The following is a 26903-nucleotide window of genomic DNA, read 5'->3' on the forward strand; positions in this document are numbered from 1 at the left end:
ATCATCTAATTTAATTCATAATCATAAAGTTTGCAGTTATTTGGAAAATTGCAGTTTTATATGAGAAATGTAAACACTTCATATGCAAATAACTTTTTTTTACATTTACTACACTTATTGTTGGTAAAAGTGAGTTTATTAATAGCTATGATGAATCTTGTTTTAGTAGGTTAATATTAACAAAATATACCTACTTAACCATAATATTAATTCTGCAATGATGTAGGTATGCAATGTGTGAATATTATCTACAAAGTTGAATAAAATTTTTTATACCTAATACATAATTTTGGTTATTATATCTTTATACCTATCAAAGTTATCTTCTCAGTTATCGTTCGGATAAGAAATTTACTTTAAATTTTCCAATTAATATCACCTGATTTTGTATGGACTTCTTTGTTTTGTTTTAAATTCTTGACTATTTATGTAAAAAGTTAATCACTTTTATTACAAATATTTTATTAAATATTATACTCTGTTCATTGAACCCAGTCCCTATAGTGTACTACATTTAGTACTTAGTTTTTGTTGTTGGTCAAATTTTGACTTTGACTGGAAATCAGTGAAAGCTATTGCACAACCAAGCACACTATACCAAGAGCAGCACCAGTTTAAATTGGCTTCAATAAAATCAAGACCTGCCTAGATCACCACAAGTTAACTCTAAACGCAAATAAATCCAAGTACACAGTAATATTACAAAATAAATCTTAGCAGAACATATCAATTAAACTTAACAATGGAGAGCTATAAAGAATTGTCCTTCATAATTAGACCTACTTCATAAAATATATAATAAATTTAATTGGGACCAACACATGTATCTTCCTAAAAAAAATCACCAAGCAGTAGGTGTAATGGGACAATCTGTAAAATACAGCCATCTTAATTATCTTACACTAATGTGAAGGAAAGCAACATAAAGCAGATCACACAGCTTTTTCTAGTTCTTCTAAATATGTACTAAACAAGTTCTTTGAACTAGCTTGTCTTCATCCTATAAAAAAACTTTATCTTCTTAATACAATGGATGTACAATCACATACATCAGGTTTGTGCTTTTCTTGTAACATTTTGGTCACACTCAATGTAATATCCAACTGATTTCAACCCACCAAGTCCATACATAGAATATCTAAAATAAAAATCAGATTAGCACTGTGCCAATGACAACACCTGCTGGTCCTAGATGTATCCTCAGAGATTTCAGTGTAAATTACTTTAAAAATCTGTTTATCAATGATTTTACTTGATATATACTGCTGTTAATTTTGTGATATTATCATTCATTTAGTTACCCTGGCTGCTGCTTTTATCAGCAACACTATCAGTAAAACTCACAATGTTACTATTTCACTAGATGTCTGAATTGTCCAGTATAGGGGCCACCAAACTATTTATGTTACTGCTACCTGAATTTTTTAAATATGTTACTACTACCTGATTAATGCGTTGGTATTCTTCTTAGTGTACTCTTTCACTTTCTATAACCTCATTCAAGCCTCTAGCACTTTCTTCTGTTTTCCACTGTGAATGCACTGCTTTTGTGAGCTGTATTTCTTCATGTAGCCTTTCCAGAGACTGTAAGAATGACTACATTTGTCTATATTTACTATATGTGAAAAGGGAGTGATATCCAAATAAAATAGTAATCAGATGTGGGTTTGGAAAAATTGAAAGAGAGCAACCAGAACGACTATTTGAAAAAGTTATCAAACAAGAACAATTGGATTATGGAGTTGAAAAAGTTCAATGTTGAGGTGTGAAGATCAAATTTAAAATGGGAAAGCCAACTACAAAGACATGATTTACCATTAAAACAGAATCTATAATAATTAAAAAAAATTGATTTTTTTATCTTGACTTGACTTGACTTGACTTTTATCAACAACCCATCTGAAAAACTTTTAATATTAGTGATTTACTAGAAGTTGGAGTTGTCCAGTATAATGACCACCAAACCATTTTATACTGCTACTACCCCTGTGTTTTTAATAAATTACCTGTCTTTTGCACTCTTCCTGTTGTACTGGTTCCTGTTCTTTAACATCATTCAATGGTCTGACCTGTAATTCATTTTCTTCTGTTAACTGTTGTGAATTTGCTGCTTGAGCGAGATGTAGTTCTTGTAGCCCTTGCACCTATAACCAAAAGTAACTATAACAAGGACTTGATTTGTCTATATTTACTAGATGTGAAAATGAGTGATATCCAGATACCAATGGGAATCAGATGTAAATACTGAGTCATTTTAGAAACTCTCACAAGTAAAATTGAAGGATACACACTAATTGTTTTCTGATTGACTGCTTTCATTTGATATATAACTTGATCTTGACACATTGTGTTTATTTTCTCAATTCTCTGTTTATAGTCTCAATTTTTTTTTAGTATATGGGAAATGAGTCAATAGTCACAATCTTAAGTAGTTTTTATTGAATAAAGTTGGAGAATTTTTGGCTACTGGTTTCAAGTCTTACAATATTTGCCCCATCATCAGGCCCCAGTATATTATTTTTATATGTATTAAAAACTAAAAGCTAAAACAACATACTTACAACAAGCAATAAACAACTGAAACACAATAAGTGACACTAAAATAATAACAAATTGAGAGAGCAACTATAACATTGATAAAGAGTGCCCTCCGTAAGGGGGAAAAATGGAAAAAAAAGATTTACCAAAAATCTGTATGCCATAGAAAAAAATGTTTCAAATAAAAAATTTAGCTGAGATATACTCCAGTCGTAAGAGACGAAAATGCCACTCTACCTCTAAAAGTCATACGAACAAGCTGAATTCTGCCGAGAATATTAACTTTGAGATCCCAAATAAGATGAAAAAAAGTTTACCACTTTTACCCCGGGCTTCCCCCTAAAACACCCCTCGCAGGGGGGTAAAACGCAAAAAAAATCGATTTACCAAGAATCTGTATGCAGTAGAAAAAAATGTTTCAAATAAAAAATGTAGCTGAGATAATTTTTAACAAAAATGTTTATTAGTACTTTTTGTGTAGAATGAACTGTTCTCTCAGAAACAACAGTTGAAGCGACTGTTAATTTTGAATGTCAGTCACGTGCGCGAAGTCAATGTTCAATAAAATTTGTATCAGCTCCCAAACTTCTGCTATAAACTACACCTAAAACAGTCTTCTTAGAGGTATTTCCCTTGACGTGCGATCGTTTGAAATGCAAAGCTTTAAATTCTGCTTTTTTTATTCATATTTCAAATGCCTCACCTTTGCTGCTTCAACTCAAAATTAAATTGAAATCATGTCATATGTTTTAAAAATTGATCTCTAAAAATGGAAATTTTACTACTAATGGTCAATAAAAGTGATCAATTTCATTGATCTCACGAGAATCGTAAAAAATGGCAAAAATCGCGCCACGTTTATTTATTTAACACCTTTATAAAAACTGAGTTTATTTACAGGAAAATATAAAAACTGCATACGAAAGCTGCACTCTTTACCTTTAAAACGCATCTTGATTTTTGGCGATAGGACACTTGGATCAAAAGATATCGAATTTTTACCGTCGAGGTGATACAAACTTTATTGAACATTGATTTCGCGCACGTGACTGACATTCAAAATCCACGGTCGCTTCAAACGTTGTTTCTGAAAGAACGGTTCATTCTACACAAAAAGTGCTAATAAACATTTTATTTAAAATTATCTGTTACATTTTTTATTTGAAACATTTTTTTCTACGGCGTACAGATTCTTGGTAAATTGTACAGATTGTTCGTATGATTTTTAGGGGCCAACTCTCTGACGACTGGACTAATAATTTTGAACAAAAATGTTAATTAACACTTTTTCTGTAGAATGGACAGTTATCTTAGAAATAACGCTTGAAGCGACCAGTGATTTTTAATGTCAGGTACGCACCCGGAATCAGTTTTAAATAAAATTGATATCAACTCGACTGTCAAAATTCGACATCTTTTGATCAGAGTTTCCTATTGACAAAAATCAAAATGCGTTTTAAAGGTAAAGAGAGCAGACTTCGTATGCCATATTTACATTTTGCCGCAAATGAAGTTTCTATAAAGGTGTTAAATAAACGTTTAGCGATTAACTAAAAAACCGAAGTTTTAGGCATGTTTTGAAGATTGGGTTCTATATATAAAAAATTTATAGTAACCGGCCAATGGAAATGATAAATTTTATTGATCTCATAAAAATCGTAAAAAGTGGTAAAAATTTTAAAGTGTTTATTTATTTAACACCTTTATAGCGACAAGCTAATTATTACGAATTAAATTTTTGTATTCAAAAATTAAATAAAACAATCTCATATTAAAATTTACATTTTCGCAAATGGTTTATATACATAAGAAATAGAAATGTGTTTGTTCAATATGTTTATTTACTACAGATATTAGATATGCTCGACGCTTTAATTACTTATACATTTTGACTGCGTTACCAGCCCTATAATAAAATTTTATGGCCTGGCTTTTAAAAACAAAGAACGCGTGTTCTGTGTTGAGTTTTAGTTTTCAGTAATCATTGAGACAACATTTGCATCGGTTCGCGATACATATACAAAAAATACCGTCCCTTCGAGAATTAATTACGTTTTACAAAATAAATATTATTAACACTTTTTCCTACGTTTTATTCAAGATTATTATTTAGTTTAAGTTTATCACAAGCATCCTCACACAACCACGGACCACCTTTATAGAATCTGACTTCATTTACGGCAGTATTCAAAATTTTATAAGAAAACTGACTTTTCACCTTTAAAACGCATTTTGATTTTTGTTGATAGCACAATCTTATCAAAAGATATCGAATATTTACCGTCGAGCTGATACAAATTTTATTTGAAATTGATTTCGCGCGTACCTTCATTGCAAATCACCAGTCGCTTCAAGTTTTGTTTCTGAGAGAACGGTTCATTCTACGCAAAAAGTGCTAATAAACATTTTTGTTCCAAATTATCTCAGCTACATGTTTATTTTTTTTTTAAACATTTTTTCAGATTCAAGGCGTTTAGATTCTTGGTAAATCGATTTTTTCCGTTTCCCCCTACAAGGGGGGTGGTTTAGGGGGAAGCCTTAGGGTTCCAAATTTAACATTCTCAGCAAAATTCAGCTTGTTCATATGATTTTTAGAGGTCAAATCTCTGACGAATGGACTACAGCCATCTTACTCTTTTTGAATATATATATATATATATATATATATATATATATATATATATATATATATATATATATATATATATATATATATATAGTAAACTCTTAAATATTGGGGAAATCTGCAAGAAAGACTAATGAGTATCAATTGTTTCGCCGAACGTTTTCGCCAAAGAGAATTAATTTGGCTTTTTCAGGGCTGAAAGAGAATAAATTATAATTAGCTACCATATATTACCATATATATATATATATATATATATATATATATATATATATATATATATGTATATATATATATATATATATATATATATATATATGAACTATATGGAAACGAACGGTCTATATGCGATGAATACCTTTTTCAATAAAATCCACAGAGAAAATGGACGTGGATCGCACCCAATGGTTCAACAAAAAATGAGATTGATTACATCCTATCCGAAGAAAAGAACATAGTACAAGACGTTACAGTCATAAACATGATTTCCGTTGGAAGTGATCACAGAATTGTTAGAGCCAAAATCAAAATTAACGCCACAACAGACAGACAAAAATTTAAACCATCTAAAAAAGAGATAGATACAGAACTTCTTAAAGAACGCAAAGAGCAATACATAAACCAGCTAAAAAGAAGTGACATATCACAGCTAAAGGGTTTGCAACTAGACGAATTAAACGATAAAATAACAACATAACTACTAGAAGCAGGCCTGAAGATTGCTAATAAACAAAAGCGAAAACAACAAAAAATTAACACTAAATCACAAGATATGCTAAAAAAACGACGACAACTCCTGAATGATAACAAAAGAAGTACAGTGGAGTTTACCGAACTGAACAAAACCATAAGAAAACAGATAAAGGCAGATGTAAAGAAATGCCAAGAAGATCGCATTATGAAAATCATAGAGAAGAACAAAAGTTTAAAAACAATGAAGACAAATATAGGAAAAAGAAAACTAATCATGCTTAAAGCTGAGAACAATGAAGAAAGAGATCTAGAAGAAATAGTAAAAATCACAGAAAGATATTACACAGACCTATACAGTTCTAAAAATGACCCACCACTATCATCTAAACAGAATCTCTCGAGGAAAATACAAAATGTTGGCTCAGAGGTATTACCAGAAATAACTGAAGATGAAATCGAAAAATCCATAAACGACATGAAAAGAAATAAAGCGGCGGGTGAAGATAAAATACTGGCGGAACTGCTAAAAGAAGGAGGAGACACGATAAAAAAAATGCTAAAAATACTGTTCAACAAATGTCTGTTTGAATGTAAAATGCCTAAACAATGGAGAAATGCCAACACAATCTTAATACATAAGAAAGGAGACCGAACAGACCTAAACAACTACCGTCCTATTTCCCTTTTGTCACAACTATATAAAACCTTCACAAGAATAATAAACAACCGACTAACCTATAAACTTGATAACTACCAACCAGTGGAACAGGCCGGATTCAGGAAAGGATACAGCACAATCGACCATCTACATGCGCTTAAAATCTTAATTGAGTAAACCAATGAATACAACCTTCCGCTGTACTTAGCATTCGTAGATTATGAAAAGGCTTTCGACAGCATTGAACACTGGACGGTGGAAGAAGCTCTGGTCAATAGTAGAATAGATTCAAGATACCGACAATTGATACATGATATCTACCAAAACGCAACCATGACCGTAATCCTGGACGACAAATTAATAACTGATAATATAAAAGTTAAACGAGGAGTCCGACAAGGCGATATAATTTCACCTAAACTGTTTACTTTGACCCTCGAAGATATAATAAAATCAACAGATTGGGAAAACAGAGGAATATGTATTAACGGAAAGTACCTAAATCACCTTAGATATGCGGATGATATACTCCTGATCTCCTCGGAACGACAAGAACTAGAATTAATGCTGAATGAACTTCATGAAAAATCACTGCAAGGGCCTAAAAATTAACTTCAATAAAACAAAAGTAATGACAAACACGGAAGACCAAGAGGCAATAAAAATACAAACAGAAAAAATAGAACAGGTAAATGAGTATATCTATCTAGGACAAGCAATCAGAGCTAACAGAGAAAATCAAACAGCCGAAATATCGAGACGAGTAAGAATGGGATGGGCAGCGTTCGGCAAACTTTCTTACGTTCTAAAATAATCAAACAATTCCTCTATACTTACGAAGCAAGGTATATAACTCCTGTATAATACCGGTGCTCACCTACGGAGCACAGACATGGACATTTACACAGGCCAATTTGGATAGGATAAGGAAGACACAAAGAGCGATGGAGAGACAAATGTTGGGTATATCACTTAAAGATAGAAAACATAACCAGTGGATCAGAACCAGAATAAAGACACTAGACGCGATAGAACAAGCAGCAAAACTGAAATGGAAATGGGCTGGACACAATGAACGTCTCCAAGACGGACGATGGAATAATGCCATCGGAAAGTGGCGTCCATACAATGCAAAGAGATCAAGAGGCAGACGACAGATGAGGTGGAAAGATGACATCAGGAAACAAGGAGGTCCCACATGGCAGAGAACAGCTCAAGATAGGGAAAGATGGAGAGAACTGGGGGAGACCTATATCCAACAATAGAAGAATAGAGAATAGGTTCAAAAAAAAAAAAAAAAAAAATATATATATATATATATATATATATATATATATATATATTAAACAATAAACTAACAGCCAATTGACAGGGTAAACAGGCTACACATATCTTGGTACTAACATAAACAGTCGATGGGACCACTCTACTGAAATAAAACAACGCATAGGGAAAGCAAAATCAGCGTTCGTAAAGATGAAGTCTTTTCAGAAGTCACAATTTACCACTTAGTACCAAAATCTCTATCATCAGATGCTATATATTTTCTACATTATTATACAGAGTAGAGACATGAAGCTCTCTGAAGCTTCTTTAGGAAAGCTCGACGCCTTCAAGATGTGGTGTTACAGGCACGTCTTACGAATTTCATGGGTGGATCGTGTGACTAACGTGTAACCAATCAAAGAGCGCAAATTAGAATATCTTGGCCATGTTATGAGAAATGAACACTGATATGGCTTATTGCAACTCATTCTTCAGGGCAAGATATTTGGAAAGAGAAGACCAGGGAGAAGAAGAATATCTTGACTTCAAAACCTTAGGAAGTGGATCAATACGTCTACAACCGGACTATTCCGAATAGCTGCAAGTAAAGTTAGGATAGCTATATAAAACAAACTTTCTAACATTCTAAACATTCTGTTTTTGTCCTACCAATTTTTAAACGTTTTATTCAAAAGCTTGTATTTCCTTTATGTGATAGTACAATAGTAAAGAACTTTATGTTGCGAGGATACAACATTATCCACATACATTAATAAATAATTGGGTGTGTTTGTGTAAACAACTCTGTTAACCATCGTTACTTTTTCCATCGCTTTTTGACCTTTTCGTGAGCTAGTATTTTATTATTTTCGTCTCAGATACATTAAAACTGATTAAAATCGTTTGCGTTCTTTGCCCATCTTTGCCTAAAATATTATTAGGTTTTTCAGAAAATTTCTGGAGTATTAATGCATGATTAAATCTTTGTGATTAAAAACATAATATCTCTTAAAGTGACAGAATATTTAATTTGTTAAAAAGGCAAAAAGGACAGTGTTTAGCAAAATAATCAAAGATAAAGATTATACAAATTTAAATTATTTGAAATGTGCTACAAGAAGGAAACGAAATGGCACCTGAGATCTAACTGTAACTTTAATAGAAGTATCGCTACAGTTGTATTAGCTTCTTTAAGAAAACAGGCTGCTTGTCTCAGCAACGAGAAAGACACAGAAAGAAATTCCAATCCCTCGTTTTTAAGAAATAAATATGTCTACCCCTATGTTTATCTTATCAATTCATATAGAGAAATTAGTCTTCTGCCCAAATCATCGTTCATTCCTCAAATAATGCCAACTGAAGAAATTGTTTTTAACGTTGTTCTGAATAATTTCTGAAATTTCATCTGATCGCATCAGTTTTGATATCGAATCTGCAATTCCCAGATCTCTATCTGTCCCAGAACTATGGCCAGCCCAAAATCCACAAAGAGAACACATACTTCCTTTACGAACCCCACCACGAACTCGAAACTTTATTAAAAATGTATAAAATACTGAACTAACTGACATTGAAAATTAATTAATTTGACAAACCATCACATACATTCTATAAAAATGTCATCCCATGACACTTCTGGTTTAAGAGTGATTCCAAATATCAACATCTGTCACTCGATTGTCAATCGTAACAATATATTTGTTGTTCGGCTCCAAGGTCAAAATTCGTTCCTTATTTGCTAAATCATCCTAACATACAAATATAAGATTTACATTGGAGATAGAAAATAAGCGATACCATTGCTACCACTGTATTGATCACTTGTAGGTCGGATGATCTATTGTGCCATAGAAAACCACACCATCTTATTTGCATGTTTTAACACCACACAATTCAGCTCAAAGGAATTTTGTCATTAATTGTCTCACCCATCGGCCCATTTTTATTTCTGAAACCTCAAAAACTAACTTTCCCATTTTCAAGGTAGTCTTATTTCAAACTGTCTTACTACACATAAACGTATCTATCTCAATACCTACTTCTGGTGAATATTTCGCGTTCCTTCACCATTTTCGCTTTGTTGCAGATATAATAAGCAAGATAATTTGCAAAGGAAATATCAGGACCACCAAAGAAATTTTTCAAAACTCGGAATCATAAGAGCATCAAAAGTGCATCCAATCCGAATTCTTTTCCCATTTTGCAGTGACAACATTGATAAGAGACCGGACATGCCATATTCTTTGAAAAGTCGTATATTTTAAAAAATTCCTACTTCTAGAAATATATATATATATATATATATATATATATATATATATATATATATATATATATATATATATCAAGTGGTACATCGCAAGAATATAAACAGAGAGTAAGGTATACGACCTAACCTGAAGCCAAGTCCTCAGCAAATCCATGTTTCTGCATATGATGAGTATTTGAATTACTACGCCTTGAACAAGCTTAATTGTAGCGAAACTTCTGAGGTGACACAAACTAACTGAAGACGAAGAGTTAATAACAGTTCTTAATTAATTAGAAACAAGTAAATTTGAACAAATATTAATGATTTATATAGAATACACTTATCTGTTAAATACCAACACATACAATAATTAATGATGTATTGTTAACATGTTTATATTGCACCTTTTTAAAACAAATCTACATCTATATAATAATATAAACACATAGTTCAAAGTGTTGCGATAAGATTTAACTGTTGTTTACATTAAATTCTTTATTAATGTTGCACTCTATGGATGTTGATTAACCATATTTCTAGGAACAACAAAAAAACACATTCATTCTACAACCTGGATTTAAAAACGACATTCATTTTTGCAAAATATCTCTGTAATATTATTTCATAAGAAGAAAACCCAGTGGAAATAATGGGGCCACCAACTACTACAACTGTAAAAGTAAAACCATATAGAGCATTTAATTGTTACCTGTATAACATGGGCTAAAGAAAATGGTATCTGCTAAAGATATAATTCTTTGAAACATGCTAGAAAAGGTCTTTAAATAATGACTTCAAGTTGCACTATAACAAACCTCAGTTAATGATTTATCAAATGTACAAAAATATCTAAATACAACTTGAACACAATGTAATTAGTTTTTTTGGGTGTGGTTTTATAGAATATACTGATTTAAAAATCAATATACATATTTTAAAATATTAAATACTCAACCGAAGGCGCGATAATTAAAATCTGTGGCTAAACTTACCCCATCATTCCACATATTGAAGATGTCAAAGCAATCGTTTGGCCTCGCGGTGTTATATCTTTCCACATTGCGACCGGAAAATCTTTTTTGTATAATTGCACATATTATAATACCAGATATAAAATAAATACGCTCAATTTATAGACTTCATTATTTGATGACTTATCTTATCACATTTCAGTTAAAATCTTACTCATTCATTCATGCGTTTTTAAAAAGCGATGCAACTTTTATTTCCTAGATTAATGTTTACACCATAAACACCATATTTGGTACTTAATGGAAATTCATACATTTGTTTTTAAATTTATTACTTTACTTAATCAGTAGACCCATTTGTACCTTTCGGTGTTGGGCCGTTTATAATACAGTTCATTAAATTACAATATTTTACAATCTTCTGAGGTGTCCTAGCTCTTAACGAACTTTCTTTATTCCTTCCTATTGGATGCTATCTGTGTTGCTTCCTGCCAAGTCTTACCCTTACTCTGCAGTATCTTTGAGATGTCACTGTTCCATTCTTTAATGGGTCTTCCTCTTCTGTTCTTCCCTATTGGTTTGGCGTCTCACACTCTTTTTACTTGTCTATTATTGTCCATCCGGGTTAGATATCCGAACCATGCCAATTTTTTCTCCTTGATTGAGTCGAGTATCGGTTTGATTTTGAGTCTTTCTCTTATTTCTTCATTTCTGATTCTATCGTTCTTTGTACTCCGATCGTTCTTCTGAGGTATTTCATCTCTGCTGCCTGAATTCTGCTCTGATGTCTTTTGTTTAATATCCAATTTTCTGCTCCATATGTCACTGAAGGTCTATATATTGTTCTGTATATTGTCATCTTGGTCTTTGTTGATATTTCTTTGTTATTAAGGAATCCTCTATTTAGTGCTTGGAATAGTTTTCCTGTGTTTTCCATTCTGTTGTTAAGATCGTCCTCGATGTCTCCTTTGCTGTTGATTACTGTTCCTAAGTATTTGTATGAATTTGTCTGTATTATTTTTTGTTGGTCTACCATTACTTCTATTTGATCTTCCGTCCCTTGTTTCCTTGATATTTTCATTATCTGAATCTTCTCTTTGTTAACGTTTAAGTTGTATTTGCTTGCTTCTAGGTTCCATTTCTCTAAGTTGTATTTCAGTTTTTCTCCTGTTTTATATTCTTTGTTGCTTCTATCAGTTCTTCACTTACTTGCTTCTTCTTTAGGCTTTCCCATATATCTTTTCTTTTGACTGAGTCGAATGCTTTTTCCATGTCTATAAAACTCAGATATATTTCTCTGTTTTTCTTTAAGGCTTTTTCTATTACTTGTTGCATGGTGAATATATGGTCTTGTGTGTTGTGTCCTTTCCTGAATCCACTTTATACGTCCTCTAATTTATGTTCTATTTCTTTTCTGATTTTCCTTTCTATTATGGTTTCGTATACTTTTGCTGCTACACATAGTAGTGATATACCTCTATAGTTCTTACAGTCTCTTTTGTTTCCTTTCTTGTATATAGGTATGATTACTGCATTTGTCCATTCTCTGGGTATTTTATTTTCTCTTCTTTTCTCTTCCATATTAGGTTATATATGTATAACAATTTTTCTTTTGCTTTTACTCCTATATATTTCATCATTTCTGATCTTTATCTTTCTTATTGCTTCTTCCAGTTCTTCTTTTTCTATAGTTTCTGGATTTTCCGTGTTTCTCATGGCTACTCTCTTGATGTGGCTTTCCTTCTCCATTGTATTCGCTTGATTTCCATTCAGTATCAGCTGGAAATTTTCCCTCCATCTTTCCATTATTGTCTTATCGTCGTTTATTATTGTTCCTTCCTTGTTCATTATTTGTTTCAGTTTCGTTTCTTTGTTGCTTCTTAGGTTTTTCAGTGTTCTATATAATAATTTTACGTTTTCTGTGCTGTTTTCTTCCATTTTTTCTCCGAATTTTTCCCAACTTTTCTTTTTCTCTTTCTTAACTATCTCTTTAACTTTTGTTCTTTGTCTCTTACAATTTTCGTATTTTTGTTGTGTTTTGTCTTGTATGTATTCTTTCCATAATCTCTTCTTTTCTTTTATTTCTCTTTTTACTTCATCGTTCCACCCAGATGTTCGTTTCCCTCTGTTGTTATTTCTTGTAGTTCCACATATTGATTTAGCTGTTTTTATCATCGCATTTTTAAATTTTCCCCGTTCTTCTTCTATTGTTTCTGTTATGTCATCTTCATTGTCCATCTCTTTCTCTAGCCCTTCTGAGTATCTTATTATCGTTGTTTCTTCCCTTAGTTTATAAATTTTTATTATTTCTTTGTGTTTTCTGTTTATGTTCTGATTTCTTTTTATTTCTTTTCTTTTTATTTCTTTTCTTTTGCTTTTGAATGTGGTTTCTAGTAGATAGTGGTCACTACCAATTTCATAACTCCTTTTCACACTTACGTCTCTTATCCAGTTCTTCTGTTTTGCACTATAGTATAGTCTATAATTGATTGTTCGTCTCTTGATTTGACTTCTCTTGTGATCTTGTGTATCCTTTTATTTTGGAAGTGTGTGTTCATAATCAACAGGTTAGTCTAGACAGAATTCGAGTAGTAATTTTCCATTTTTGTTTATTTTTTCCTCCCCATAAGATCCGATGACATTGTTCCACTTTTCTGCTTCTTTCCCCACTCTACTGTTCATGTCTTCTGTGATCACAATTTTCTCTGTACAATCATTTATCACTTCTTGTAATTTGTCCCAGAACTCATTCTTTTCGTTTTTTGTTGCGTCTTCATCTGGTCCATAGCATATGATTAGGTTTGTATTGGTTTGTATTGGTTTGTATAGGTTTGTATTAGTTTCAAATTTATTAATGTTTAAAAATGTGCTGTCATACTATGATAATCAGACTTAGGCAAATGTGCATATTCAAATGTAAAGTATATGTGCCTAAAACGACTTTTGTCAATAATATGCAGAAAAAATTCAGCATAACATTCAACAAAACACACCATGTACCACACAATTTTAAAGTATATTTATTATATTAAATAGGTAAAACTAAAATGTACAATAATAATTGTACTTTTTATACTTCAGATTTCTCATAAAAAAAGTAGACAAATAAATGTTTCTCAAAATTTTCTATTAAAAATTTATGTTTTCCGTTAGAATACCAGAATACGCTTAGAGGGCGCCACCAATAAAACCTTCTGACACAAATGTAACCTTAATCTTTTGTTGACATAAATCGAGAGTTTCATTTCGATACAACAAGTCGTGTAGATACAGTGAATTTTTGAAATTAGCAAGTCGGTCGAAAATTAGCAATTTTCGGAGATGGTTATCCAAACAGCAATGTATCGCTGAAATGCTTTCTGTGTTTGGGAATGAAGCACCAGGCCACTCAACTATTCCCCGGTGGTATTGCGATATTTCAACGTGGTCTCTCCAGTCTCCATCCAGCCCAGATCCACCCAAAACAGCAGTCACACAGCAAAGCATTGATGCGGTTCGTCAGCTAGTTAAGGATGACCACAGTATGACATACCGAGAGATAGAGGCATCTTTGAGCATTTCAAAGACCTCGATCCAAAAGATCCTACATGAAGAACTGCAGAACTAAACACAAAAGAACGAAAAGCAGTTCACGTCAATTGGCGTTGAAAAACATTAGAACGGTTCAACAAAGAAAGTCAAAATACGTTTATAGTATTGTTAGTGGCGATGAATCTTGTATTTACTCTTACGAACCGGAAAATAACCAGCAATCTGTTGTGTGAGTTTTTCACACATGAAAGAAGATGAAGAAAAGCCAACAAAAGTGATCCGTTTTCGAATTGTGTCAAAGAAAATGGTCGCAACTGTCAATATCTGGTCATATGGCAACAATTGCTTTAGAAGATCGAAGAACGGTTTAAAAGTCCATATATTTTTTGTTCTTCTGCCTATGTTGAAAACTAAAAAGACAACCCTCGTATAGATATTTATAAATAGAAAAACTTCTTTCGACATCAACTGGGCTGGAAATGCCATGGTCTAAACATGCCAAATGAATCATTTTGGGATAAAATATTTGTAAAGTTTTTTCTGACCTCGCAATATGTGAAACAGAGACAAAAAAGCAAGAGTTTTTCCAGAGGTACAACATTTACGCAACAATTATGCAATTGTTAAAGAATTTGTTTTATATACTTGTTTTGAAGCTATTAACCCGTAAGTAGCGAGGTGGTAGTAGGTAGGTGGAGTAGCGAGTAAAATATTTAAATTGGCATTGTTTGGCAAACTACACAGTTAGAGATAGTGCAAACACTCCTGACCATGACGCAGTAGACGAAATTTGGTTTACAATAGAAACTTTTTCCCTTTTTCTATGCCTTTACGTGAATTTTGACTCCGACTTCGCGCAGCTCCATGGTCAGGAGTGTTTACACTGTCTCTAACACTAAGAAGCTTCGCTTCATGTAGTAACATGTACCTGTCGGGCTCTTGGAGAGTCTGTTTAGTACCGTCTACGAATGCACACATCTACTGTAATACGATAGTTTTCGCAGGCCATGATCTTTGAGAAGTTGGAGCTGTCACACTTCATCTCGCTATAGACATGATTTATTGTGGACCATTTAATTTTTAAATTTAAATGAAAATGACGTCGAGCTCTCGTACATATGTTACAAAGATGTTAGCTACTGAACCTAGACTTGAAGAATGGCGCGAAAATTTATTAGATACCATTGAAAGTGACTTTAGTAATCACAACATTTTATAATGTCTCCGTTTTGACAATTCTACTGACAGAGATGAACGCAAAAAAGTGACCCTACTGTAGCTATCTCATAGGTGTTTAATGAATTTATACAAAACTGCCAAACATGTTATTCTATAGACGAATATGCCATTATTGACGAAATGCTTATAGCTTTTAGAGGACAATGTTTCTTTCGGATGTATATTCCACAGAAACCTCGCAAATACGGTATCTATCAAGTTAATGGCAATAAATGATGGAAAAACTCAATACTTGCTAAATGCCTATATTTATGCGAGCAAAGAAAGTGATGGTTCAACACTCTCCGAAAATGAGAAGAAGATGGCAAAGCCTACACAAACTGTTTTAAAACTTGCAGCTCGGATTGTGGAGACTGACTGAGGAGTTACTCAAAAGAGGTCTTACATATGTAGGTACGACTTCCACGAATTTTTTTACAAAGTAAAGGTAAAGAAATTTACACTACTTCTTATACATTCACCAAATACCTTATCTTGATATCATACGCTCCTAAAAACAACAAAGTTGTGCTTTTATTTTCTTCTTAGCGTCACGTAAAATCTACTGATTTTAATACCGGGAAGCCAGAGCTTGTGGCATTTTACAACGCAACTAAAGGAGGAATAGATGCACTTGACGAAAAGTGCACAGTTTATTCAACTAGGCGCAGGACCAGACGGTGGCCAGTTGCTACTTTCTACCAACTACTCAATATCACCATGGTTAATGCCTACGTAATCTGGTTAGTACATCCAGGAAATCAGCAACAGAACAGGTTTGACTACCTCACATAAGGATGCGCCTCGCGAAGAAACATCTGCCCCGTATGTTGCGCCTTTCAATTGCTGCTGTTCCTCTTCTTCTTTTTATATAGACATGACTGTCTGTTTTTCAAAGTGCCTCCAGTAAGTTGTCGTTCCATCGTTTTCGTGGTCTTCCTACTGATTGTCTTCCTATTGGGGAACCGTCTCTTGCCGTCTTTACTACTCTATTTGTTGTCATTCGGCTTATATGATCGTTCCATTCTACTCTTCTATTTTTTACCCAGTTCTTGATGTTCTCCACCTCGCATCTACGTCGTATATCTGTACTTCTAGCTCTGTCCCATAGTGTCTTGCCATCAATTTTTCTAAATGTTTTCATATCTGCTGTTTCTAACATCATTTTTGTCCTCCCTGTGTCATTATTGGTCTGATGACTATTTTGTAAATTCTGCTTTTCGTTTCATTTTCGATATTTTTATTTCTCCATATTGTTTCATTCAGGCAGCCTGCGGCTCTGTTTGCTCTATTCACTTGATCTTCCACTTCAGTTTCGAGCTTTCCGTATCTAGATAATATGATGCCTAGATATTTAAACTCCATCACTTGTTCTATTATCTGACCTTCCAGCTCCAATTTACATCTTAGTAAATTTGTTGTAATCATGCATTTTGTCTTTTTTGGGGAAATTAACATGTTAAATTTTCTGGCGGTTATATTAAATTGCTGCAGCATACGTTGTAAATCATCTTCACTTTGAGAGAGTATTGCGTCGTCTGCATAGCAGATTATATAAGTTGTTTTTCTCCCATTTGGTATCCTTTTTTAGTTCTTACTTTTTTATTATTTCATCCATAATCAGATTGAACAATAGAGGACTTAGGGAATCTCCCTGTCTTATCCCATTGCCAGCTTCAATAGTCGGTTAGTTCTTTTTCTACTTTTACTTTTATTTTGTTGTTTTGGTAGATATTTTCGATCGTTTTGATTATTCCTAGAGATATCTGTCTTGCGTACAGTAAGTGGATAACGTCTTTTAATTTGAACCGGTCAAATGCCTTCTTAAGGTCCACGAAACATAGATATGCCGGTTTGTTCTATTCTAATGATTTCTCTTGCACTTGCCTCATTATAAATATATCGTCGGTGCATGATCTTCCCGTCCTAAAACCTTGTTGTTCTTCTGCTAGTCTTATAATTTCATTCAGTCCCTTGTTGAAGAGAGGTATTAGGGTGCTTGATCTCCATTCTTGAGGAATTCTGTTTTGTTCTATTACTTTTTTGGATTAGGTTTAATAGTTGTTTGGCAGATCTGGTCCTCCGTACTTTAATGCTTCCTTTACCGCTTCCTCCTGAATATTTATTTCTGCGTTTGTTGTCACCTCTGGTGTTGGTGGTCCATTATCGTCACCTTTAGCAAATAGGGATCGAAATTAGTCTACCCATGTTTCCTTCTGAATGTGTTATGTTTTTATTAGTTCATTCAGCTTTTCTTTGTCCTCTGATCATTCTCCATATTTCTTTTTGTGTTCCATCTGTTTTGAGAATCTCTGCCAGTGTTCTCTTTTTATTTGTCTAACTAAAGTATTCGTTTCATTTCTTATTCGTTTATAGTGGTTATATGCCTGTTGTTCTTATTGTAAAAATGCTTTCTTCTTTTCTTCACATTTTGTCTTCACTTCCTCTCTAAACCTTGGTGTTTTCTTTTTTGATGAGTTAGTATTCGTTACTTTCCTCTCTCCAAGTGATTCTGTTGCTGCGTCAATTATGTTATTTTTGAGTTTTTCCCAGCTTTCCTCGGTCTTATCGTTTTTTAATATTTCATTCCCAGCGATCTTTTCTGATATTCTTTTCCTGTATCCGTGGATTCCGTATTTAGGCCTTTGACTTGGCGCCGCTCTCTTGGGTGAGAAGTATTTCAGGATGATTCTTATTTTACATAATACTATGCTATGGTCACTACCTACATCTGCTGAGTTGAGGCATCTTACGTCGATTATTTTCGATGGATGTATATCTCTGTTGGTTATTGCTGCTGTTCTATGGGAAAATTTTCCATATTACAAACCAGCTCAACTCAATAAGCAGGTAAGATGCGGAATATGCCGAAGAAAAGCAGATAAGAAGACCCGGTATCTGTGCCATCATTGTTACACTGATAAAAATTGATAAAAAGGAAAAGAAACCAGAGGCAGTACAAAATTGGTATAACTAAAACCCCACCTCGCCACTTATAAAAAAAATACCTCGCTACTTACAGTTAAGTTAGATTTTCAATCAGTAAATGAACAATGTATCGGCCTACTGAATCCGTCGTTTCATCTACGTAGGTATAAAAATAATTGTTTCGTATTTCCAGAATAATATACCACCTAATAACACGTAATGTAGTGTTCTCAACAGTGAAGCTAAATTATTGTGGCCAAGCTTTGAAGCTGGTTATACTATTATTACGTTGATTAAAGTAAAGTTTGCATTTTACAAAAATGAAAAAGTGTATTTTTAGTTATATGTGTATAATATGTATATTATTAACACTATCTATCGACGCTTGTGCAATGGCTTTAAAAAGATACTCAACTGACACTCACCATTCTTGTCAAACCAGTATCGTTACGCGCTAGTTGTCTTTTATTTTATGTTGGATACCTCGCGTTTTTAACAGCTGGCAACCCTAATTTGTGACCATTTTTTCTGAGACAACTTTACGTCATATTAAAAAAAAAATAGTTTTAATTTGGTATAAAAAACATGCATATAAGTCATGAGTAACGTACGTTATTTAAAAAATAAACGAACGAAGTTTTTTTTTAAATAAATTAATCATTTATGCCTCTGTAACTATTAGGGACTATCTAATTTCTTCAAGAACATTGACATGATTGGTCCCCTTCATTCGCCCGGGATTCCTATAAAAATTTGTACTTATTGTAAAAGGGAACCACCTCTACTCTCTACATTTTAAAAGCTCATTTGTTGTTTGTTCTTGTGGAGAATTGAGATTCTTCAATTTCTTAATTCCTAGTTGTACGTCGTTTATAGTTTTTATAGTTTCCGTGGTATTTTACCGTACTTACATTTTAATGCATCCAATAATAGTAAAACTTTTAATAATCGTTTATAAAACAATGATAAAAATATACTATCTTTTTGTTCCAGGGAAAACATATTGCCAGTCATGTAAAAAGAAATGTTCGGGAGAGGTTCTTAGAGTTCAAGATAAGTATTTTCATATGCATTGTTTCAAATGTAAGGTGTGTGGCAGTTCCCTAGCAAAGGGAGGATTCTTCTCCAAGGACGGTGAATACTACTGTACAACTGACTACCAAAAGAATTTTGGATCGAAATGTGCTGTGTGCAATCAATATGTGGAAGGAGAGGTAAGTTAAGACAATGTTTTTTGCTCGGGATCTATTATTATTTTTAAGATTAATTTTTCACCATATGTAATAAATAAATATTTAGGCAGTGTATGTATAGCAGACTGCAGAAATTGCTGTAAATGAGTGTGTTTCATTTCATTTGTCATTTTACTTTATTATTTTTCGACTGTTCTAACAACCATTCAAATTTCGTCATTTTGGGTCATGTGGAACAATTTCACCCAATCATGTCAACATTAGACTGATAATTGCATTCAGTGCAATTTTCAATCCCTATGACAACACGATCGAGTTTGACAACTTCATCCAAATAAATTTCAAAATGTCACGTTTCGGCGATGAGAATGTTCAAAGTATAAATGTCATGGCAATCAGAATTCTATAAAACCATACTTGAATCTCGATCAAGAACACCACAACAAGATTATAAATATTATGCGTGGTAATAGATCTTCTATAGTAGAGAACAGCAACGAATCTAATGTTAACTTAAATTTTAATAATTGTACTTTCACTAACTGTACTTTTAATAAATAAATGTTTCGTTATGTTGAGTTATGATTTTTTTTTTTTTCGAAAAATTATCCGCCGAATACTCCTCGGACATTGATGAATGCCTCATAATTTCATGACAAATTTCTCAAGCTCGTTGCTTGGTAACAGCACTCAGCCTTCGGCTTCGTGCTGTTACCAAGGAACGTGCTTTCGATTGTCCTGAAATTATCTCGTCTGTTATCAATGTCCTAGGGATATTACTACTGATAATTGTTTTCCGAGACTGTAGTCTGTATTTTTTCCCTGTAATTTTATTTGCGCCTGCGGCATACATTATCAACGACAATGCTGGTTCTAGAATATTAGCGCTATTATAGTCTTAGTCCCCCGGACCCTGTCCATTGATCTGAATCGATATTGGAATTTTTGGTACGTCTTGGGAGTGGTTTCGTATTTCGTAGCGCTGGGATGCATATCTTGTTTAAACCCAAAGTTATTTGGGTGTTTTTCAATTTCGGTAGCTTCTGCAAACGCCCTTGGATAGTAGTGTTATTTCTACTAAGCAACCTGTGTTTGTCTAAATACAATTTGGTGGTGTCGATATCACGATTATCGATCGTGATATTTGATTTCACCAATTTTAGTATATCTTGTCAATTAAGAGATGGGGAGAGTAGGAATCTTGTTATAAAAAAACGACTATAACTCGACGAATAACTTAACCGATAATTGCAAACTTGTTCCTGTTAAAAACAGCTCTTTTGCATTAATAAAAAAGTTCCGATCTTGGAGAAATCTAATAAGTAAAATGCACGCTAGCCCCGAGATAACTTACGAAACGTGTAACTGATAGGAACTTTTCTTCTGACTTCGATTAGGCTGCTTAGCCAACGGAAATTAAAAAATATATTAAATTTAGGCAGGTCTAGCTGCATTTGACTCATTTGCCTATCTGCAGTAATTTAAGCTGTTGTCATATTAATGCTATCCTCGCCACTAGAGGACGCTAGCTTTAAAAATAACATCTGAATATCATGAAATAAAGCGATGCATTTTATTTTTAACTGACGGCCACACTAAAAATAAACACAAAAAAGTTATTTAAAGTATAGATAAAATAATGCTTACAATATTATTCGGACACAATCCTTAATCTGGAAAGACGCGCTCAAGGGGTCAAAACAAAAAAAATTAAGCAACTCCGCATTATGCAATGAAACTTTAATGGGTTCAAAAGTCATCAACAAGAATTATAAGCAGTTCTTGATCTAGAAAAAATAGATGTGTGCCTCATCACTGAAACACACTTCACTAGAATTAAAATTCCAATCTACAGAAACCGAATAATCCCGCCCTTTCACTTGCGAAGAAGTCACTATAGCTTTCAAGGATGTAAAGCCAGGTAAAGCTCCAGGTTTTGACAATATTCACCCTGAATTCTTAATTAACAGCGTCAAATATGCGAGAGAATGGAAGGCCCACTTTTTCACAGACATGAAAACCGGTACCATACCACAGGAACTCAAACTCTCGAACGTAATTGCCATATTAAAACCAGGGAAACCAAATGATAACAACCCTAAGAACTACAGACCAATAGCCCTGAGATGTTCAAGCTACTAGAACGACTTATCTACAACATAATAAGGCCAAAGCTACTTGAATCAATACCGGTTGATCAGGCAGGTTTCCGACCCAAAAAAAGCTGCGCAGATCAGATTCTTTCACACACCACATTTATTGAGGCAGGGTTCCAGAGAAAACTTCAAACTGCAGCCACATTCATAGACCTAACAGTGGCCTACGATACAGTGTGGAGAGAAGGCATGATATACAAGCTTCTCCGTACAATCTCCTGTAAAGCCACCGTTCGCCTACACCACATTCGTCTACAATAAAACACCAAAGTACCTTGGGGTGACTCTTGACAGAACCCTATCTTTCAAGGAACGTCTGTCAAAAACAGCGGACACACTTAAATCCAGAAAAATCATCATCCAGAAGCTGTGCGGCACAACATGGGGAGCATCGGCTTCCACCTTGCGATCATCTGCCCTTGGCCTTGTCATCTCAACCGCGGAATACTACTTTTCATCCTGGCTTAACAGCCCACATATACACAAAGTAGATGCTCAATTGAACAATTAAAAATGAAAATGATTGCTGGCGTTATAAAATCCACCCCTACGCAATGGCTCCCAGTACTAAGCCACATTCCACCACCCAAACTTCGGCGCATACACTCCCTAACTAGTGAGTACAGAAAGATCTTAGTAACGAGATCCTGTCAATCCATCAAGATATAGATGCTGCCAACGGTTACAGTTGGCAGCATCTATAGCGTCTATCCAGACGACCGCCAATAAAAACAGCACAGATTGCTGTTGAAAATGAGTTCAACTTAACGACCACTTGGACTCGAGAATGGATGGAACAACAAAATAGCAGCTTACCTTGCATCACACAAAAACCACCAGGTTTTGACTTACCACGCAACACATAGACTATGCTGAAACGAATCAGAACCCACACGGCAGATGCGGTTACATGATGCACAAATGGGGTAAACGACCATCCCCACTCTGTTACTGTGGACAACCACAAACCATCTGTCACATCACAGAACAGTGTCCCACAAGATCCTATCATGGCAGGTCAGAGGATTTCCTAATGGCGACTCCAGAGTCGATAGACTATATAAATAAGTTAGATGTTCGTTTGTTAATATATGTATTTTGTTTTATACAAAATATATGTAAATTTAAATATAATTTGTCAAGTGCCATACGATAAATAAAGAAAATAAAAATTTCACTAGAGAGTCAAAACGGCTTAAGAGATCAATCACGCAGAACAAAAGAATTTGCATTTTTTTTTCTTATGGAAGCGTCTTTTATAAACCGGTATATTTTAGTCAATTGTAATCCATTCCAGGTTTCTGAAACTGTCAAATACAGGTCTAGTGGATGGTTATCATATATATTTGGAGTCACTTTGTTGTCTCCAAAAGGTGTTTGCCGCCTGTGATCCAATGCTTCTCAGTCATGCCAAATATGGTTGACTGTTTCAGATTCTCTGTTTCAGAGTCTGCAGCTCCAGTCTCCATGAAGCGGTCCTATTATATGCAGATGTCCCTTAACTGGCGCATGGCCAGTAAAGAAGCCTGTTATGACGCTGAGCTGATTTCTACTTGCTTTCCTCAGTACTTCAGTCCTATGAGTACATGTCTATCCAATATATATCTTGCCATGTGTTTGACCGGATATATTTTCCCATTGTGAGTTGTGTTATCTTCAGATCCAGGTTTTTTCTGGTCGCGGACGTTTTTTGGCACTCACACTACCGAAATCCTTCTGTTAGAAACAGTGATGGTAGTTGGGCATGCAGTAATGAACAAAAAGCTAAACCACATTGCACCAGCTTCAGCCACATAATGAAGAAGAACTACAAGCTAAAATTGAAATAAATGTTGGTAGAGAATCAGCCCTGTTACTCCTAAAAAACTAGAAGCAGAGATAAAACACAACATCAACCCGTAAAAAGCACCTGGCTTTGACCTCGTTAGAGGAAAAACAATTATTTTAAAACTAACCCACCTCTTCAATGTCTCATACTGGAATATGTCACGAAGATCTAGAGAGTCACAGAAGTGATGATGATGCCCAAATCTTTCAAACCACCACATGAAGTGTCGTAAATATAGACCATATTATTACTTCTCGTGATATCAAAACTTTATGAAAAGTTGCTACTGAAAAGGCTTAAACTAATAATCAAAGAAGAATCTAATTCCGCCTTATCAATTTGGATTTAGAGAAAGCCATTCTACTATTGATCAAGTGTATGATTTTCCTGATGGCTCCAGCTTTGGACAGATTGTGACAGAAGATTAATACATAAACTCCGCAGCTACATTCCAGAACAGTATTCTTTACTACTAGAATCATATATATCAGACAGGTCCTTCAAAATCAAGCAGGCGGTGGAAGCAGCATGTTCTGATATGAGACAAATATGAGCTGATGTCTTACAAGGAAGCGTTCTTGGGCCAGTTCTCTACCTTTTATAGACCAAAGACATATCTGAACTAAATAAAGATACAATTGCTACATTCGCTGATGATACGTCAATGATATCAGTTGGAAATAACCATGAGGAAACAGAGCAACATCTGCAAAATGATCTAGACCAGGTCAATAATTGGACTAAAGAGTGGAGAATCAAGTTAAACGAAACCAAATCGATTCGTGTCGAATTCACTAATAGAAGGGGTCAGCGCATTCCCGTCAGAATAATCAAGGTTCTATACGAAAATACTGCAAAATATCTGGGCATCACTCTTGATGCAAGGCTTCACATGTCAAAAAGAAAAGACAAGAGCTTGGAATCAGACATAAAAAAAATGAGATTATTAAGCCTGTTTGGAGTTATAGTAACTATGGGACTGTGCCAGCAAAAATAACATTCAGCTCATTTAATACTTTCAGAACAATGTACTGAGGAATAACGTAGATGCCCCCTGCTACATTAGAAACAATAACATCCACAAAGACTTAGGGATTGAAACGGTTCGACAGACCATCTCCAAATATGCCCGAGGCCCTGAAAATAATCTCCATCGTCACGTGAATGTACAGGTACTTCAGTTACTTAACAACACAAACCAGACCAGATGACTCAAGATGACCAAACCATGAGTTAGTTCAGTGAAATATGAAGTGACCTAAAAAAAGCAGAGTATTGTTCGGGAAGCACTATGAAAAGTACAGGTTGATCATAGTGTAAAAGGCGTTTAGCTGTTAAGAACTAAATACTATTGTTGAGTAAGACTTTAGCCTAATATTCATGTAGTAAATTAGGTCAAAAATAAATTACTGATTGTTCCACTATACGAACAGATTGTAATATGTCTCCACAAGGAATTAAAAAAAAAATTAAATTTATAAATCTTGCAAGAACTTTACCGTTACTGAGCCAATATACTTCATTATGTAGAACAAGAATAGGTTAAGAATTTTCTAAAAAAAGCCTTGAAAAGGCGGTGTTGCAAAGGCGTTGCTCGAATAGAGTTGACAATTTTTGTGATATGTCCGAAGGGAAGTATTTTACCACACAAAACATCCTTGTGGGTAATACATTGATATGAATTTCGTCATGATTCTTGTTTTAGTGAACTTTATTTTTAACCCTGTTTAAGTACATGCGGTTTCAAGATCTTCTATCACGGTCTAGATCAGTTGGATATCAGTTCGTCCGCTATGTCATCGGCGTAACTCAAGTGGTGTATACAGTCTTCCTCCATCAATATTCACCGTTTTCCATTTGTATTTCGTTACTCCTGTCTTGTAGTTTTACAGTGTTCCTCGCATTTCTGTGTATATTATATATTATATAGTCAGATCCTTAGTTCTGAATATCTATTTAGAGAGGTGATGGCAAATATTGAAGACAGACTTTTGGTAAGTGGAATATTTATAATTTTCGACACGCTAAAGATACTGTTGCTCTTGCTGATAGTGCAGAAGGACTCCAAAGGCTAATTAATCGAATCGAAATGACTAGCAGAAATGTAGTAACGAGTCTTGATATCGATAAAACGAAAATGTTGAATAATCAGCAAAAACCAGAGTCTTCATTTAGTCTGCCCATCGTGTTGGAGATCTTCAGTTCATTTTCAGCAGCTTATGATCTGGTCCACACTATGCTCCGGGGATAGCTTTTACATTTGAATGGCCGTCCCGAATAAGGTTGTAACCCACAGAATCATGTTTTGGCAGGAAACGTTTTTTCCTTTGTAATCAAATTTAAGATCAATTATGTACTTTTTATTATTGGATAAGGAAAACAAAAAGATGTATGAGAGGATAATATAGCATAAAGTTTTATATATAAAAAAACTTAAGGCTATATACGGCGATAGAAAATTAGTTTAGTGGAACAAGGTTGTAACATCACTGAAATTCATCAAAATGCGTTGGTTACAACCTTTTAACATAGTGTGGAAACGTAAGGAAATAAGACAAATATGACTGCTTGTTATGAAAATGATATTTATTTTTCAAGGAACACCTATACCTATATTTATTTATATAAACCTACATTATTAACAAAGATAATAAAAAATTATTTTTAATTTTCCGTTGAAGTAAGGTTTAAATAAAATTCCCTATATTCTGGATTAGGAATATAAGCACACATATCCACTTTCTTTTTTTTTTTTTTCTTTCTTTACTGGCAAAGGATTCTTATACAACAGAGGAAGACTTTCAATTGGAATGGTGGCAAAGAACGATTTTTAACTCCCTCTTTTTTAGCCAAAAAATGGGAAGTACAAGGTTGCAATACATTGTGGCTTTCTAGACATAATAGATTTATAGGATCATCACTGGTAATTTTGTACCATACCGCTTCAGTTGTTTTAGTCTTGTTTTTCAATAAAGCTGACTCGATTATAATTAAGTCTTTAAAATCGGTCCTCTCAAGAAAACACACAATAAATGCCTTAGAGGGT

General features: G+C 34.0%; 2 protein-coding genes across 5 annotated transcripts in view; one reads left to right on the top strand and one right to left on the bottom strand.

The window, feature by feature from the left end:
- Positions 1-11150, bottom strand: part of alpha-Man-Ib (alpha-Mannosidase class I b) — a 44435-nt gene extending 33285 nt beyond the window's left edge. Inside the window, exons 1-2 of the mRNA XM_072538068.1 lie at positions 11025-11150; positions 2007-2144 (exon numbers count right to left, since the gene is read on the bottom strand). Of these exons, the coding sequence (XP_072394169.1) occupies positions 2007-2144; positions 11025-11039 (153 nt within the window). The 5' untranslated portion in view covers positions 11040-11150. The remainder of the gene's footprint in view (positions 1-2006; positions 2145-11024) is intronic.
- The window catches only part of Unc-115a (actin binding LIM protein Uncoordinated 115a), a 97978-nt gene that overhangs the window by 547 nt on the left and 70528 nt on the right, over positions 1-26903 (top strand). For all 4 annotated transcript variants that reach the window (XM_072538065.1, XM_072538066.1, XM_072538067.1 and 1 more), the window contains exon 2: positions 19674-19894. In XM_072538065.1, coding sequence (XP_072394166.1) covers positions 19674-19894 — 221 coding nt within the window. The remainder of the gene's footprint in view (positions 1-19673; positions 19895-26903) is intronic.

The sequence above is a fragment of the Diabrotica undecimpunctata genome, chromosome 7, assembly GCF_040954645.1.
Source record: "Diabrotica undecimpunctata isolate CICGRU chromosome 7, icDiaUnde3, whole genome shotgun sequence".
NCBI classification, from domain to species: domain Eukaryota; kingdom Metazoa; phylum Arthropoda; class Insecta; order Coleoptera; family Chrysomelidae; genus Diabrotica; species Diabrotica undecimpunctata.